Below are 16,349 nucleotides of genomic sequence, written 5' to 3' on the forward strand. Positions count from 1 at the left end.
TGCTTTATGTCGGAACCCCCTCCTGAACCTAATCTCCCTTCCAGAGCCTGCACCCCAGCCCTGAGGCCCCTCCTGGAGCTCACACCCCTACCCCCTGCCCAGGTCAGAACCCCCTCCTGCACCCTAACTCCCTTCCAGAGCCTGCATCCCCTTCCGCACCCTAACCCCAGCTCTGAGCCCCCTCCCAGAGCTCACACCCTGTACCCTCTCCCGCACTACAACCCCCTTCCCCAGCCCTGAACCTCCTCCTGCATCCTGAACCCCTTATTTCTGGCCTCACCCCAGAGCCCACACCCCCAGCTGGAGCCCTCACCACCTCCCTCACCCCGGACAATGTAAGTGAGGATGGGAGAGACCGAGTGATAGAAGGAGGGAGGAGGAGTGAGTGTGGGGCAGAGGCAGAGCCTTGTGGAAGGGGTGGGGCAAGGGTGTTCAGTTTTGTGCAATTAGAAAGTTTGCAACCCTACCTGTGCTATCCATATCAAGAGAGCTAGTCAAACACAATACATATGGAGTACATTGGATTCCAATTGTATATTGCAGTGAATTGGAAACTGAGTGGAGAGCAACAGTCATTTTCAGAGAATAGGCCATTAGTGTAGGCATCAGAGCAGTCCCAAAAGCCTGGACTCTAGTTCCTAGACCTTTCTTTGCTGATGCTAAGTGTCTTTGTAAGATGTGCGCGCTCTCTCTCTCCCTCCCCACTCCCACAAATCTCTTAAGCTCACATGAATTCACTGTACTCCTTCTCTACAGCACCAGGGGTCACACCAGTTGCTGATTGTTTTAAGTACACAATCTTTACACATTTTTATCTTCTTTGGTTTAACTTTTTAACATTATATGTCAGATACAGGAGGAAAGAGAGCACTTTAAAAGGTAAACCTGGCATCTACTTTAAAAACTAAACCAAAGCAGAGATATAATTCCACAGGCTAGTCTTTACAAAAATTCTGCACCTTTAAAAAGTACATATATTGTTTGCGGAGTGTTTAGAATCCTATAAAGTAAATGCTAATGGCTTGATTTTTCAGAAGGGTGACAGGGTTCATGCACATTTCTGCACATATCTTTGTGTACTGAGTGCAATCAGCCCTTCTTCAAACTCAAGTAAAGTATGCTGCCGTGTATGTACATACAGCAGCGTATTATCACCTAGGCCAACAAATCTGCAGAGGCGGCAAATTTGTTCGTGCCTCCTCCCCTAGGCGTGCCATGCTTCCCTCCTTCTACTTCCCTCCCAGGCTTGCAACGCGAAAGCGCTGGGAGGGAGGGAGAAGCAAGTAGTGGCGTGCTCGGAGGAGGCGGAGCAGAGGTGAGCTGGGGCCCGCGGGCATAGGGAGTAACCTGGGGGGGGGCGGGAACCGCTCCCCGCCCCAGCTCACCTCCGCTCCACCGCCGTCATCCCCCAAGCACACCGCAACTCCCCTTCTCCTCCCTCCCTCCCAGGCTTGCCGCGGAGGTGAGCTTGGGCGGGGGAGGGGGGAGGGGCGAGGAAAGGGGGCAATTTTTAGAGGACATAGGGGCGGCAAATTTGTTAATCCACCACTGTGTACATAGTTCCAGTAATTATGTAGGTAAAGTTGTTACAGAAGGATGCATTTAGATGTCTGGCCTCAACTTTTGGAAAATCGGACCCCCAAATGTACATTATGCTCTTTTTCAGCAAACTTGAATGCTGAATTTTTAACCTACTTTCTGTAAAACAAAAACCATTCAACCCCCCCAGGAAATTGACTGATGCATGAAAACAAAAAAACACCTCCAAAAAATCTTTGAATAGTTCTCATGCAATCCCTGGGAGCCCACATATCTGTTTTATTTGATATCTAACTCATGGCAATCCATGGTATGTAAACTCAGACAACATATCTCTTCTCTAGAACTCTGACCACTGAACATGGTACATTTTAAGAATAAAAAATACAGACTGAGAAGGCAGAGTGTGGGGAAAAGAAACTTTAGCTTGTTTTTTTGTGGACCATTATATGTTTGTTTTGTATTGCCAAGCAGAAAGTACAGAAACATATTGACTGACTTTCACCATGATGATAATGAGAACTCCACCAGTCAACATAAGGGAAGGCCAGAGGAAAGCGAAGAAAAGGCCCTTTGGAGGATATAGCCTTATTAAAATGACACTTGTCTTTCTTCGTTCTGGGTCGTAATAACAAGGGAAAGTCTGATGCTTTCGGAAATTTTCTGCGGCAGTTTCTATTAGCGTTTTAACTTCTTTGTCGTTCTTCAAGTCTCGTGGAATATAGGAGCACTAAAATGAGAAATCAAGATACTTGTTAGAGCAATTGTTCTACTGCAGGATGTGCAGTGATGCGAGACCTTTTATAAAACATCACTTAACTAGTTCAAATAAAAGATTACGTGCACATATGAGAGTATCTCTAAATACTGTCTTGCCGTTATCTTGTCCATCCCGCACCTATTTGTTGTTGTCTCCTGTCATACACTGAGCCCCCAGTCCTGCAAAGGGTTACACACACATGTAACTTGATGCATGTGAATAGCGATTTGGAGTTGGGATGGAATTTCCCCCAAGGTCAGATTGGCAGGGACCTTTTTTTTTTTTTTGCTTTATTCTGAAGCATGGGATGTGGGTTGCCTGGTAGGATCATCTGGACATATCTCACCTAATCAACTCTCTACCATTGCAGGGGCATTGGGCATTGGGAACACCTCAGTCCCTCCTGTTGTCTGCCTACGGCACACAAATAGTTCAGTGTTCTGAGGACTGAAAGGCTTTCATCTAACTAAAGACAGTGGGTTCAATATGAGGGGTATCTGGGTGAAATTTAGTGGCCTGTGGAGGTCAGACTAATGATCTGTTCTAAAGGTCTATTCTGGCCTCAAGCTCTATGATTCTATGAAAAAAGTTTTATTGGAGCCAATGGGACAGCTCCTGCTCTTGGAGTGAAGCCCATGCATAATTTTTTACAAAGCTCAGGGCCTTATATTTTAAACATAGAGACAAGGGCTGTACTTTTTCTCTGAGTACACAGCACCTAGCTCTATGGGCCCTGACTGGGGTTTCTGTCACTACCACAGTACAAATACATTAGTTGTACAGAAATTCCTAAATGGGCTGGGCTGGAAGGGAGCAGAGACAGTGGAACAAAGGTATTTCACTGCTGATAGTGCTTTCACAGTCATGAGTTAGGTGCTCCATGGCAGCAGTGGTAGACTATCTTGCGGTGCTGGAGTAGGCTAAATTCCAATTATCCAAGAGTGCACGGCCAGTATTTGAGTTACTTCAGCGTGAGCTTCTCTCTGTAATTAGTGAAAGATGATGACCTACTTTTCCACTGGGGGAGAGAGTATTTTTAATTGGTTACACTATGAAAAAACTTTGTTGCTCTCTAGTGCAAGAAATAGGTAGTGATCAATGTTATTTTATCTGTATTAATGTAGCACCTCTGGGTTCTAGATGTGATTTAGTACCCCATTATGATAGGTACTAAATGCGCATACACCCGGTGAAGGATAGTTCCTGTACTGCAGAGCTTGCAGTCTAACTAGGTGAGACAGAAAAGAGCTGAGAGGGGAAATGATGTCAGAGAGGTGCATTTGCTTTCTCATTATAACACAGGAGTTCAGTGGCAGAGTAGGGAGCAGAGCCCCATTCTTCTGAGCCTCAATCCATGTTCCTATCCATTGGGCTCACACTGCCTTTCAGAGTAAAGGTGTTGCTGGATTCTTAATTCAGTTGTCTGCTGAAAGCCATTCTTTAGCCTCTGTAACTGGCTAACTTAATGGATAAGGGGAGATCAGCTATCCAGTTGTACCTTCCTCATGGACAAGCAGGGGGCTTTCAAATGTAATTGAGAGTCTATTTAAAGAGGCATAAAATCCATTCATTGCTCTTAGAAGACAGCTTGGCAAAAACTGTGCTGACAGGCTTAATTTATTGAAGAAATTTATACTTCCGTTCAGGTTCACAATGTTTATTGCACCATTTCATTAGCACCTATTAAAGTGGGTTGGCAAAAATAAGAGTCCTTTACCCAAATCCCAGCTATTAGTTTGGAATGCTGACATTAAATTGCTGGAAATGCTATTTATTTCGGAGCATTAATCCGCAGGCCATTTTGAAGTTCTCGCAGTACTACTTTTTTCCATTTCTGTCATCTTTTTTCACCTTTTGAGCAGATAGTGTTTGTTGATCAGTTTAGCCTAATCTGGCAGTAATTTTAAAATTTCAGCTGTAGAAATGCAGAAGCTTTATCCCAAAACCGATAACCTAAACAAATATAATGTAAACAAAATCAGATTTTTTTCCCCAAGCCAACAGTGACTACAAGACATTGAAAACCTGAAAGAAAATCCTCTATGTGCAAAAATAAAATTGGCCCCATAAAACAATAATATTTATCTCACTGCAAATGAGATGTTTCAGGACTGCCCTTTGATAGAGCAAGGCCTGAAGAGGAATTCCAAGTTCATGTAGACAGGCTGAAACTAACCCCTGTGCAGAGATTCACCTTAAAGTATATGTACCATTAAAGGTCCAGGTAATTCTCATAATAGGGCTTAACTGGGGTTTCTCTGGTGCATAAGGACTTGTTCTGGCCTCCTACAGAGGGATGAGTATCACCCACTATGCTGAATATTGGACCCTAAGAGTCAACTGCTGCCCTTGAACTTGCTTTCACAGCCTGCCTTATGGAAAGGAGAGTATTCAGTGCACTGTCTCTAAATGTCTGAGATTCCCTATAGTTGGTGTTTCACAGGGAGCAGAGAAATTTTTTCCCCAAAGCTAAAGGTTTTGTATGTTTACTTAATTTTTAATCTTGACATCTTAAATCCACCTCAAATCTGTGAAAAACATTTTAATATAAAAGCTAAATTGGCCACATTTTCAAGGAAGCGTTGACCAAGCCTCTACATTTAAACACTTTTTTTTTCTTCTTGCTATCACTTGTGTGCGCAGCCCCTGTAATTGTGCCTGCGAGTAGCAATTCTGTACAACGAGATACTACGTGTAGCTTTTCTACAACACTGATCTTAGAATTGCCATATGTTTGAACTATATAGGAATATAGACCTTGTATTTGCAAAGCTTGCAACAGCCTTTGAAGATTGACCCTCCACATTTCCAAGCTCCAAACTATCTGCATGTTTAAATCCCATAGTGCTTCATAATGTTTAATATATATTCTTCAGTCTTGAAGTGGACTTTGAAGTGATGATTGACCCAAGCTGCTAAATTCAGATATGGAATTTCCCAAACTCTTCGAAGGGTCAAGGGCACCTGGCATTTTGGTTTCAGTCCTTCTCTTATTTTGATGATATGCCAAGGAAGTAAAAATCTCCTAAACTAATCCTTACTGTTTTTTCTTATGTGCACTCTGTAGTAGTTCTGTGCTTTTAACATTCAAAACTCACTCTACTCACAACACTCTATTTCTTACTCAAAAGCAAGTACAAGACAGCATAATGGACTGAAGGCATATCTACAGCAATCCTACACTTTCTCCCCACATCTCACTTTCAACCATTCTGCAATGTATGAAATGTCAGTCTTTCCATGAAACTGGCAGTTCATTCACATACCGTACATTCAGACCCAGGCATTCTCACACACACACACATTTTTTGCTTCCTATCTTATTCTCTGATGGAATTGTTTATTCCCTCTTAAAGCTAGCTTGCTGAGTGAGATTATGAATTTTAACTTCACATGCAAGAAAAATTTCAGTGAATGTTCAGGAATTCGCTGCAGGGTGATATTTTGCTGTTTCTATGGTTGAAAATGTTTCCCTCCCCTTCATTGAAAATGGTGTAATTCTGGAGGTTTGGTTCAACTTGCTATAAAGATGGGGACAAATTGCAGAATTCAGGTCTATATTCTGGTTTGGGTTTTGAACATCCTAAAGTTCAGAAGTGCTTGGATCTGAACATTTTGTTTTGCACCTGCCCCTTGAGAGGCGAGAGCTTGTTTTTGTGAAAAAAGCAGCCACTGAAATCTTCCCCGTATTCAGGAACCAACTTCAACCCTCATCATCTTAGCTGTTCTGAAATGGTTTCTTCACTTCCAGTGGCAGGCTGGGGGTCCATGATAAAACACTATAAGAGTTGATTCCAGACAGGTGCACAAGTGGAGGTATTGGAAATGACATGAGGACATGTTTTTTTGACTGCCATCCCAGGTTTGATCTGCCAAGTTATTCAAGACTTTGGACACTCCCTTGAAGTGAAGCTGAACTCCCAGCTGTCATGGTTCCCATTGCCCTTACTGGAATGGAGCTCCACCACAATACATGGTGCAACCTCTGCACAGGTTTTGTTTCAGTAATACTCCCATCTATTCAAGGGTATTTCCAAGTCAAAGTTTCTGTTGTGACAGTGGGTAGAAACAGTTGCAGATTACACCAAGAACAAACCCAGCTGCTGGATTGGGTGCCCACATTCCCAGTTTATTGGCTTCTACATGACGTGTACCAAACTCACTGGTGTTTCACGTTCCCAAAGGCTCTGGGACTCCACCTTTTCCTCCTTCTACCTCCCACCTTATTTTCTGCACTCCCCAAATGGCTCTGTGTTTTTAATCAGGGCCACATTTAACCTCAACCTACCCCAGGGTTATTCAACAAACGCTTGGGCAAACCACATATGTTGATCTATTCCTCTGAATTGTGCTTCAGCTTGCAGAGATGTATGTATATTTTATGCTTATAAATGTTTAATAGTTATTTTTGGTTGATGTAATTACTTCTCAAATATTACCTTAAATATGTCTGATACCGCATTTATAATACATGCTAGAGATGTCCTCACTCTGAATTTTTTAACATTTGCCTTGGTCTAAGCATAAGCATTGCCATGAAAAAAGACTAACAAGTCTTTGCTCTACTTTCAGTTAATTCACTAGTGCTTTGCTTGGTTATAAAAATAACCTGCTGAACCACATGTGACAAATATGGACAGGGATTCTGATGAATACATTTAAATCCCAGTACCTTGGGATTTCTTTCCTGTGTTTCTTCATTATGATAGAGCATAACCTCTTGTCCTGAGAAGTTCAAATCAACCAACACCTCTAGACAAGGATACTGGAAAATGTTTTCGTCACCTGCACCATTGTTGAACGAGCATTGGACTTTGTCCTTGATGTTGGTTTTGAGCAGTTTGCATGTAGTTTCTTTGGTCCAAACGCTATAAAACAAATCATACTGCTTTTAAATGCTTTGTTTACAGCTTTTTCACAGCGTGACTTTAAGTGTTGTTGACAAATTTTCCACCATGGTGTTGTTTCATGTGTCATTAAGCCGTCAACAATGTGGTGGACTGCGGATGTGGATGGAGTGTGTATGCAAGTGCTCTGACCCAAACCTAAACAGACAGATAGCATGGGTTGGGGTTAGAGGCACTGCAGGGAAGATATGGATTTTTACTCTCGCATTAGCCATTCATTAGATGGATTTAGAGGTAGATTTTAACTCCCATGCTTGGATGTGTTGGAAGTTGGCACCCCCAAAAGAACAACAGAAAAACTAGGGCGGGTTTGTGTGAATTCTAATATTTGTTGGTAAATATTTTAAATGTGGATGCATGTGTTTTTATCTATGCACTTGCAGAGACCTGAATGAAAATTTGACCTATGTTCTGAAATATAGTTTAGCATATTAGAGCTTTAGATCAGAGGTGGGCAAACTTTTTGGCCTGAGGATCACATCTGGATATGAAAATTGTATGGCGGGCCATGAATGCTCACGAAATTCGGGGTTGGGATGCGGGAGGGGGTGAGATCGGAAATGAGGAGTTCAGGATGTGGGAGAGGACCCCGGACTAGGGCAGGGGATTGGGGTGCGAGGGGGGGGTGAAGGCTCCAGCTGGGGGTGTGAGCTCTGGGATGGGGCTGGGGATGAGGGATTTGGGGTGCAGGAGGGTGCTCTGGGCTGGGACCAAGGGGCTCAGAGAGCAGGAGGGGGATCAGGGCTAGGGCAACCTTTGACTAATGTTGGGCACAGGAGGGGATCAGGGGGTGCAGGCTCTGGGCGGTGCTTACCTCAAGCAGCTTCCAGAAGCAGCGGCATGTCCCCACTTTGGCTCCTATGTGGAAGCGCTGCCAGGTGGCTCTGTGTGCTGCCCCATCCGCAGGTGCTGCTCCTGCAGCTCCCATTGGCCGCAGTTCCTGGCCAGTGGGAGCTGGAGGGGCAGCGCTTGGGGCGGGGGCAGCATGTGGAGTCCCCTGGCTAGGAGGATGCGTAGGAGCTGGAATGGGGACATGCTGCTGCTTCTGGGAGCCACGCCATGTGTGGAGTAGGACAAGCCCCAGACCCCGCTCCTCGGCAGGAGCTCGAGGGCCAGATTAAAACATCTGAAGGGCTGGATGTGGCCCCCAGGCTGTAGTTTGCCCACCCCTGCTTTAGATGCTTCAGAAAAATAAAAAACCTTTGACTAATGTTGTCTGGTAACCAGGGCCGATGAGAGGGGGGAGAAGCCGGTACAAATTACTGGGGCCCGGTGGTCCGGAAGGGGGCCCGGGGCCCGGTTCCCCTCCCCCCCCATTGGCCCTATTTAGCCAGTCCACCCTTGCTGGGGGGCCCAAAAAAATTCTAGGCCCAGCTTCCCCCCTCTCTCGTCAGCCCTGTTTAGCCAGTCCGCCCTTGCTGGGGGGCCCGAAAAAATTTTTTCATCGGGGCCCAAACCCACTTTCGGCAGCCCTGCTGGTAACTCTCAAATCCTATATTTACTGGGGGTTTTCACTTCTTTATCTTTCTATTAAAAGGGTCATTTGCATGATTGAATACACAGGAACTTTGCACGAGGCTTTCAGCAGCTTTTTTACTAAGCAGATCACTGAATGTTAACAGCTGTGGCAAGCTAGGAACTTCATGGCTATCATTATGCTGCACGCTGTGGCCACTCAGATCTTCACGGTGACAGCAAGGATAAAACTTTATCAGCTTGATCCAAAAGCCCAAGCCCCCTATACTGGGTGCTAAAAGAGGATCCTAGCAACAGAGGACTTGTGTGTATGTGTATCTATGGATATAAATCTACTTACACAGAGAAATCTGTCCATTAAAAAACAAAAATACACATGCTTACTGATATGATAGATATCAAATTAGGAATTGAACTGGGGACCTCTAGACCCTAGCAGGGACTGCAACGAGCTTGTATCCTTTGCAGATTGATTGTGCGTTTTTCCATGGTATGTGTTTGGGAAGAGAACCTGTAATTAGCTCTGATGGGTGGGCTATAGTTCATTACAAAATGTTTCCAGTCGTTAAAGAGTTAAAGCTCAGGGCTGTGGACCTGGCTTATTTGCCAAAGGTCATACATTCTTGCTAGGGCTAGTTTGAATATTTTCATCTAAACTTTTTTTTTAAAGGAAATATGGCTTTTGGATACCACACAACTATTGTTTCTATTTTTGTTGAAGATTTGCAGCGTTTTTCATTAAACTGAAAAATGTTTGTTTTCAAAACCCAATGCAAAAATGTTCTCAGTGAAAACCCTGAAAAAATCCGTGAGAAACATTGACCAAAATAAAAGGTTTTTTTTTTCATTTTTTTCCCTAAACTTTTCACAGAAAATTAAAATGCATTTCTGGACCCGCTGTGATTCTAATCCTGAAAGGATGTCTTGCTGTGTCAGGTGCTTCCCCATAACTTTATTAACTATTCATGATTAACAGCTTCCCTCTCCACTTCATGCTATCTAAAATTAGCTTGTAAGCTCTTTACGGCAGTATCCTTTGATTTGTTCTGTAAAGCACCTAAGGCACTTTTGGACTCCACAAAAATAATAGCCAACAACAGAAAAACACAGGCTGATGTTTATAACAAAAAAAAACAGAAGTTACCTGTTCATGTAGGATGGCATAATTGTGATCCCAATAAAAAAGTACATCATCACTGAGCATGCAACCATTCCTAGTCCCAGGCATAATGCCCTGGTCTCCCCTCGCTTCTGTGAGGTCACCAATTTTTTCCCCAACATGATTTAGTGTTATGGATTCTGAAATTTCTCGTTCTGAAGTGAAACATAAAAACAGGAGAAAAGACAACCAGAATCATCATAGATTTAGTATTAATTTAATATAAACTCTTAAGAGGCTTTGATTCAAGATATTGCAAATCGTGAGGGGTTTAGTGAAACCTGATCCATTACATTCTTATTCTCATTAAAATTTAGAAGGCAGTCAAGTAAGTCCAGTAAAAGAAAATACTGACTCCAATTTTTTTAAAAAAAGGCTCCAGAGGTGATTCCAGCAATTACAAGCCAATAAGCCTAACTTTAGTACCAGGCAAATTGGTTGAGACTGTAGTAAAGAACAGAATTATCAGACACATAGATGAACACGGTTTGTTGGGGAAGAGTCGAGATGATTTTTGTACAGGGAAATCATGCCTCACAATCTACTAGAATGCTTTGAGGGGGGTCAACAAGCATGTGGACAAGGATGATCCAGTGGATATAGTGTACTTAGATTTTTGAGAGAGCCTTTCACAAGTTCCCTCACCAAAAGCTCTTACGCAAAGTAAGCTGTCCTGGTATAAGAGGGAAGGTCCTCTCATGGATCAGTAATTGGGTTAAAAGATAGGAAACGAAGGGTAGGAATAAATGATCAGTTTTCAGAAAGCAGAGATGTAAATAGTTGTCTCCCACAGGTCTCTATTGGAACCAGTACTCTTCAACATATTCATAAATGATCTGGAAAAATGGGGAAACAGTGAGGTGGAAAAATTTGCAGATGATACAAAACTACTCAAGATAGTTAAGTCCCAGGCAGACTGCGAAGAGTTGCAAAGTGATCTCACAAATCTGGGTGACTGAGCAACAAAATGGCAGATGAAATTCAGTGTTGATAAATGCGAAGTAATGCACATTGGAAAACATAATCCCAACTATACATACAAAACAATAGGATCTAAATTAGCTGTTACCACTCAAGAAAGATCTTGGAGTCATTGTGGATAGTTCTCTGAAAACATCCACAGCAGCAGTCAAAAAAGCGAACAGAATGTTGGGAATCACTAAGAAAGGGATAGATAATAAGTCAGGAAATATCATATTGCTTCTATATAAATCCATGGTATGCCCATATCTTGAATACTGCATGCAGATCTGGTCATCCCATCTCAAAAAAGATATATTGGAACTGGAAAAGGGACAGAAAAGGGCAAAAGAAATCATATGGGGTATGGAACAGCTTCCATATGGAGAGAGTAATAAGGCTGGGACTGTTCAGCTTGGAAAAGAGATGACAGGGGGAGGGGGGGATATGATTGAGGTCTGTAAAATCATGAGGGGTGTGGAGAAAGCAAATAAGGAAGTGTTATTTACCCCCTCTCAGAACACAAAAACTAGGGGTCACCAAATGAAATTAATAGGCAGCAGGTTTAAAACAAACAAAAGGAAGTATTTCTTCACACAACGCAGAGTCAACCTGTGGAACTCTTTGCCAGAGGATGTTGTGAAGGCCAAGACTGTAACAGGATTCAAAAAACTAGATACATTCATGGAGGATAGGTCCATCAATGGCTATTAGCCAGGATGGTCAGGAATGCAAAACAATGCTCTGAAGTGTCCCTAGTCTCAGTTTGCTGGAAGCTGGGAATGGGATGGATCACTTGATTACCTGTTCTGTTCATTCCCTCTGAAGTACATGGCATTGGCCACTGTTAGAAGACAGGTTACTTGGCTAGATGGACCATTGGTTTGACCCAGTGTGGCTGTTCTTATGTATTGTACTGTGTGAAATACCCAGTTTGACAAATTCAGTGTTAAAGGGGGTCATGGACTATGTTCCCTCTAAGCTGTGCATTTGGACGTCCGCCCAGGAGTGATTCAAGTGCCAGCAACGTGTGTTAAGGTGCCCCGACCCCTGCTGCCCTGCAGCCACGTTGCTCCTGCCCTCTGCCTTGGAGCCCTTGCTGCTCCTGAGACCCTCCTGCTGGTTGTGCAGAGCAGGGGGAGGGCTATGCTGATGTCCGGGTGTCCCCCTCCCCCTGTACTCTATCTCTGCAGAGCAGGGGAGAGGGGACAGGGCTCAGGACTCAGAGCAGGAGAGGGTCTGAGGTCTGAAGGAGCCTTCTGGGCGGTGAGTGAGTGCCTTAAAGAAACAGCACAAGGTCTCTCAGAGACTTCCCCAGCAGCCAGCACACACAATCTCTCTCTCTCTCTCTCTCTCTCTCTCCCCCCCTGCCCACATACCCCACCTTGCAGAGCGGGGAAGGGGAGACAGGGCTCAGAAGCAGCAGAGCTTTCAGTGAGAGTGCCTTAAAGAGACAGCACATGCGGTCTCTTAGAAACTTCTCCAGCAGCCAGCACACACCCTGTTTCTGTGACTCACTCACTCACCTCCCAACACATACTTGTATTATTGTTGTTGTTACTTCTTTGTACTTCCTGCAATGCACATATATTCTGGGTAATTTTATTCTTTCAAAGTGCTGTTATTTTAGTTTTTTGACTGGTCTACGCATTTCATAATTTTTATTTCTCTCTTACACTTAAATTTAATTATTTCAGAAGTGAGTTCTAAAATGCAGGGCTTTGGAGCGGAGCAGCTCCGGAGCAGTGGAGCTGCAGGTTTTTTCCTGGAGCTGGAGCGGAGCCGGAGCACAGCTCCAAAGCCCTGCTAAAATGCCTAAGCTGTCCTGGTTGGAGTAATTATCCCTAGGGGTAACTTTTAAATATATATATTATATCTAGTTTTTTTTATTATTATTATTTCTACTGGTAGCACACATCTGCACATTGCCTCAATGCACATAACAAAATTTATTCTGCACATGAATGGAAAAAATTAGAGGGAACATTGGTCATGGAGGGTGTATATGGATATATATTCTAGGGTTGTATGAACTATTGGCAACAAAATGTGGAAACTTCAGAAAGAATCCATGGTAATACAAATAGTAATGATGATGGTGGTGGTAATGCTACAAATAAGCAGTTAAGATTGGGATCTTATTCTAAACAAGAAAATAAATCTAAACCATGGAGAATGCAGTGAAGATTAATATTGATTATTAGGAATAATGGTTAGGTAGGAATAGCATCATGATGGTCAAGGAGAAGGGATTCCGCTAGGGCTAGGTAGTAACCATGGTTCTATTTAGTATTTGTGTCAAAGCACATTCACCGCTTAAATACAGTTGTCTGGTTTAGTTATTTGGTACAGTAACTTGCAAACCGTGAATCCGGTAGCGCTCCAGCAAAAGACGCTCGGGGGACCCCGAGTGCGAGTGGCTGCAGCAAAACTAACAACTCGCACCGAGATGATGTCACAGCGGGCGACCCCCCCCCCCCAAATTCGGAGAGCCTTAATATAGTTGAAATACACTGAACTGCAGATTTTTGGATTGACAGAATGGAAAAAATAGTAGCTATTTTGCTAAAAATTAAGGACGGCTGTTAGTGTACAGCTGTCCTGTTCTGGCACTGCATTTCTGACTATACCACTGCCTCATTCGGTGACCCTGGGCAAGTCACTAAGGCCTGCTCTACACACAGATTTTGTGCCAGGGTACCTATTTTGGTTGGGGGTATAGTGTTTTTTAAACCAATTTAGTTATCCCAGTACAACCCCAAGTGTGGATGTAATTCTATACTGGTACAAGCACTTTGATACTAAGTCCATGCCAGGAAGTTGTCCCACTTTCATTATACTGGTTAAAATGTTAAAATGAGAGAATTTTCATGCACCACCAAGGCCTTACACTCGATCTGTTTCCACCTATTTATGATTTTCCACTTACCGCTTTGTGATGCTCACACTGAAGGAGCTCTACAAGCATAAAGTATTTTTATGGCTGTGTATCAGGAGTGGGGTGTGTAGCTAGGAGCCTGACCTTTGCCTCGCCTCACAAGATATGAAGGTGCAAGACCTGGGTAACGTTTTCCCCTGGGTCATGGTTTACGGACAGGGCTAACAGGGCACGCAGCAGCCCGATTGATTTTCACCAGTTCCATTCAGGAAAATAAATGGAGACACGGGAGGGGGCGAAGGGGGGGATCCTGCCCCGCAGACACACCCCAACAACATCCTCCAGGCAGTTCAACCCAACTAGTGGCTCCTCTCATGCCCCAGGCTCGCCAGCCGCCCCGGCCCCCCAGCTTGCCCCGTGACTGGTGCCCAAGGCCGGGGGTGCAGCTCCAGCCCCAGGGGATGCAAATCTGGACAGTGCCGACTCCCCAACGAGCCGCCAGGTGGTACCGCAACGTGCTGGAGTCCACAACCTCCCCCCCCCGTGAGGGCGCCACCCAGCCCAGCACTGGCTGCAGAGTGGCGCCCAGAGACACCCCCCACCCAAAGGACCGGGACCCGCAACCCCCTCCCCTGAAGGCTAGCCATCTATTTACTATCTAAAATGTTAACTCTTTAACAGCCATCTGGTTTTATAGCCCTTGGAGTACTCTATTCTGGCCTGCATTAAAAAGAGAAGTGCCACTTTCCCTGGCCTCCTAGGAAGAGGGCTCCATTTAGTGACCTCAGAGAGATTATTGCCAGTTTATTGGTAATGCAGTTCATGCATAGAATAAATAACAGGTAAATAAGGAGAGACAATCTGTATAGAATCATAGAGCCATACATTCAGGTAGTTCGCCAGGGGGTGTGTGTGTGTTTAACTCTTGACAGCAAAGCTACAGGAGCCTGTACAGTCACCAGCATTTTGAAATGGAATTATGGACCCATAATTCAAAATTTGCTCTCTTGTTTTTAGTTTATAGATTTTTTAAACCAGTTTGGATCCTTTTTCTTCCAGGTACTGGCATTTCGCCTCCTCTGACCTCCTGCCCTGCTCCCCACCTCATGTCTTGTGCAGCTTTATGTGGTGTGTCCTGGCTTGCGTATTTGGACTGATGTTCAAGATTTTGGACTGATGTTCAAATTTTCCTTTCCCTACTTTTGCATCTCCAAGCCCTCTTTTGCTTACTAGTCACTGTTAGGTGGTTTTGCCCATAATATTGAGAGTCACAGCAATCCCCATTCCTGAGAGACCCAATAATAACCCCTTGAAATCGAAAGTAAAAATATTACGAGAAAGCAAATGAAGTTTTTGATCCCATTCTGTGTATCTGGTATTTACAGTAAAGAGTGATGCTGAACCAAAGGAGAAAAGACATAAAGTTTTACATCTCACCACCATATAGGACTCCAATCCAGAGACCTGGGTAGCTATACCACTACTAGTTTATATCATGTTTGACATACATGGGATGTAAATTTGATCATGTGATTAAAGCATTGTTCATATAACAAAACAAGACTGGAGGAAAAAGCTGGATATTTTTTATGTCAAAAACTGTAAAGTAGGAGTGAGATGTCAGAGAGTAACAATTGGCTAGCTTTGATTTCTAATGCTTTATATAATAATTTGAACAACTGCTCTTATTCAGTCTGGTATCTCTAATATATTTCTAGAGTACTTCTTCTGAACACTCCCTAATATGATACTGCACCCTATTTGGCCATTTGAGACTGGAATTTTAAAAAAGTCTGAGAGAGGTGCCCAGTTATCTTTAAGGCATCCAGATCCCTTAAACTCTTTGAAAAGCCCAGTCACAGTGCTCCTGAAGCTAAGGACATTTGCTAATGAGTACTGGTCCCGAAAGAGCAGCAGTTTCCCCACTTTGTGTTATTTACAAGCTATTAGCATCATGCCTATTGAAATATTCAAGTAACTTTATGATGTATATCTGAAAGAGGAAAACTAGATAACGACTTCCCCTACCTTAAAAGTTAGCTGTGTGTCTAGAAGTGTTCCTGTATATTTATAAAAGCTGTTTCTTCTCAAAAGCCAAAGCTGTCCCAGACATTCCTAAGGCAAAACTTTCTCTCAGTGATACTTACGGTCACTGGCGAATGCTGCTCTTTCGGCGTCTTTAGCTCATGACATAGTTTCTGTTGTTTGACTGATCCTGGTAGGTGAAAACCTTTCCACACCAGTGATGAAACAGCAAAACCTAGAGTTAAAAACTTTCTTTTCCAGGACTCCTCTGGGTTTGTTTTGCTCTGGCTGAACTCTGAGCTTATTTCCTTATTATGAAGATTCCTATTACCATAAATGGTAAGGTATGAACGGATGCAGTCCTCTTAAGATTAATTGCTGAAAAGTAGAAAGCCACAAAGTTCAGAGGCTTGACTCTTCTTTCCACTACAGCTCCTTTCCTTTCCTGTGCTCTGGAAGTGTGAAGATAATTCAAAGCAGGTCTGCTTAAGTTCTCTTTACACTGCCAGGGCACTAGAAATTGACTTTAGTGTAAAAGAGAATCAGGCTCTTTGTGTTCAATCTAAAAGCAATGACCTGCTACCAATGACAATTAAAAAAAATAATAATACACTACACACATGGGCAAGAAAAGTAAAGTAAGCA

General features: G+C 43.5%; 2 protein-coding genes across 2 annotated transcripts in view; one reads left to right on the plus strand and one right to left on the minus strand.

Moving 5' to 3' along the window:
- The window catches only part of KCNIP1 (potassium voltage-gated channel interacting protein 1), an 853,580-nt gene that overhangs the window by 60,732 nt on the left and 776,499 nt on the right, over positions 1-16,349 (plus strand). The gene's annotated exons all lie outside the window — the stretch shown is intronic.
- Positions 1,945-16,122, minus strand: KCNMB1 (potassium calcium-activated channel subfamily M regulatory beta subunit 1). The gene is made up of 4 exons (XM_034778379.1): positions 15,827-16,122; positions 9,827-9,996; positions 6,972-7,167; positions 1,945-2,269 (listed from the first exon to the last, which is right to left on the minus strand). Exons 2-4 carry the CDS (start codon positions 9,961-9,963, stop codon positions 1,985-1,987), a joined length of 618 nt encoding a protein of 205 aa, XP_034634270.1. The 5' UTR covers positions 9,964-9,996; positions 15,827-16,122; the 3' UTR covers positions 1,945-1,984.

Source organism: Trachemys scripta, chromosome 8, assembly GCF_013100865.1.
Source record: "Trachemys scripta elegans isolate TJP31775 chromosome 8, CAS_Tse_1.0, whole genome shotgun sequence".
Lineage (NCBI taxonomy): Eukaryota > Metazoa > Chordata > Testudines > Emydidae > Trachemys > Trachemys scripta.

Coding starts and splice junctions, on each gene's coding strand:
- KCNMB1 (XM_034778379.1), bottom strand. CDS start 9,963: ATGTTGGGGAAAAAATTGGTGACCTCACAGAAGCGAGGGGAGACCAGG. Junction 7,168..9,826: donor ATGCCATCCTACATGAACAG/GTAACTTCTGTT, acceptor TTTGTTTTATAG/CGTTTGGACCAAAGAAACTA. Junction 2,270..6,971: donor CACAGGAAAGAAATCCCAAG/GTACTGGGATTT, acceptor TTCTCATTTTAG/TGCTCCTATATTCCACGAGA.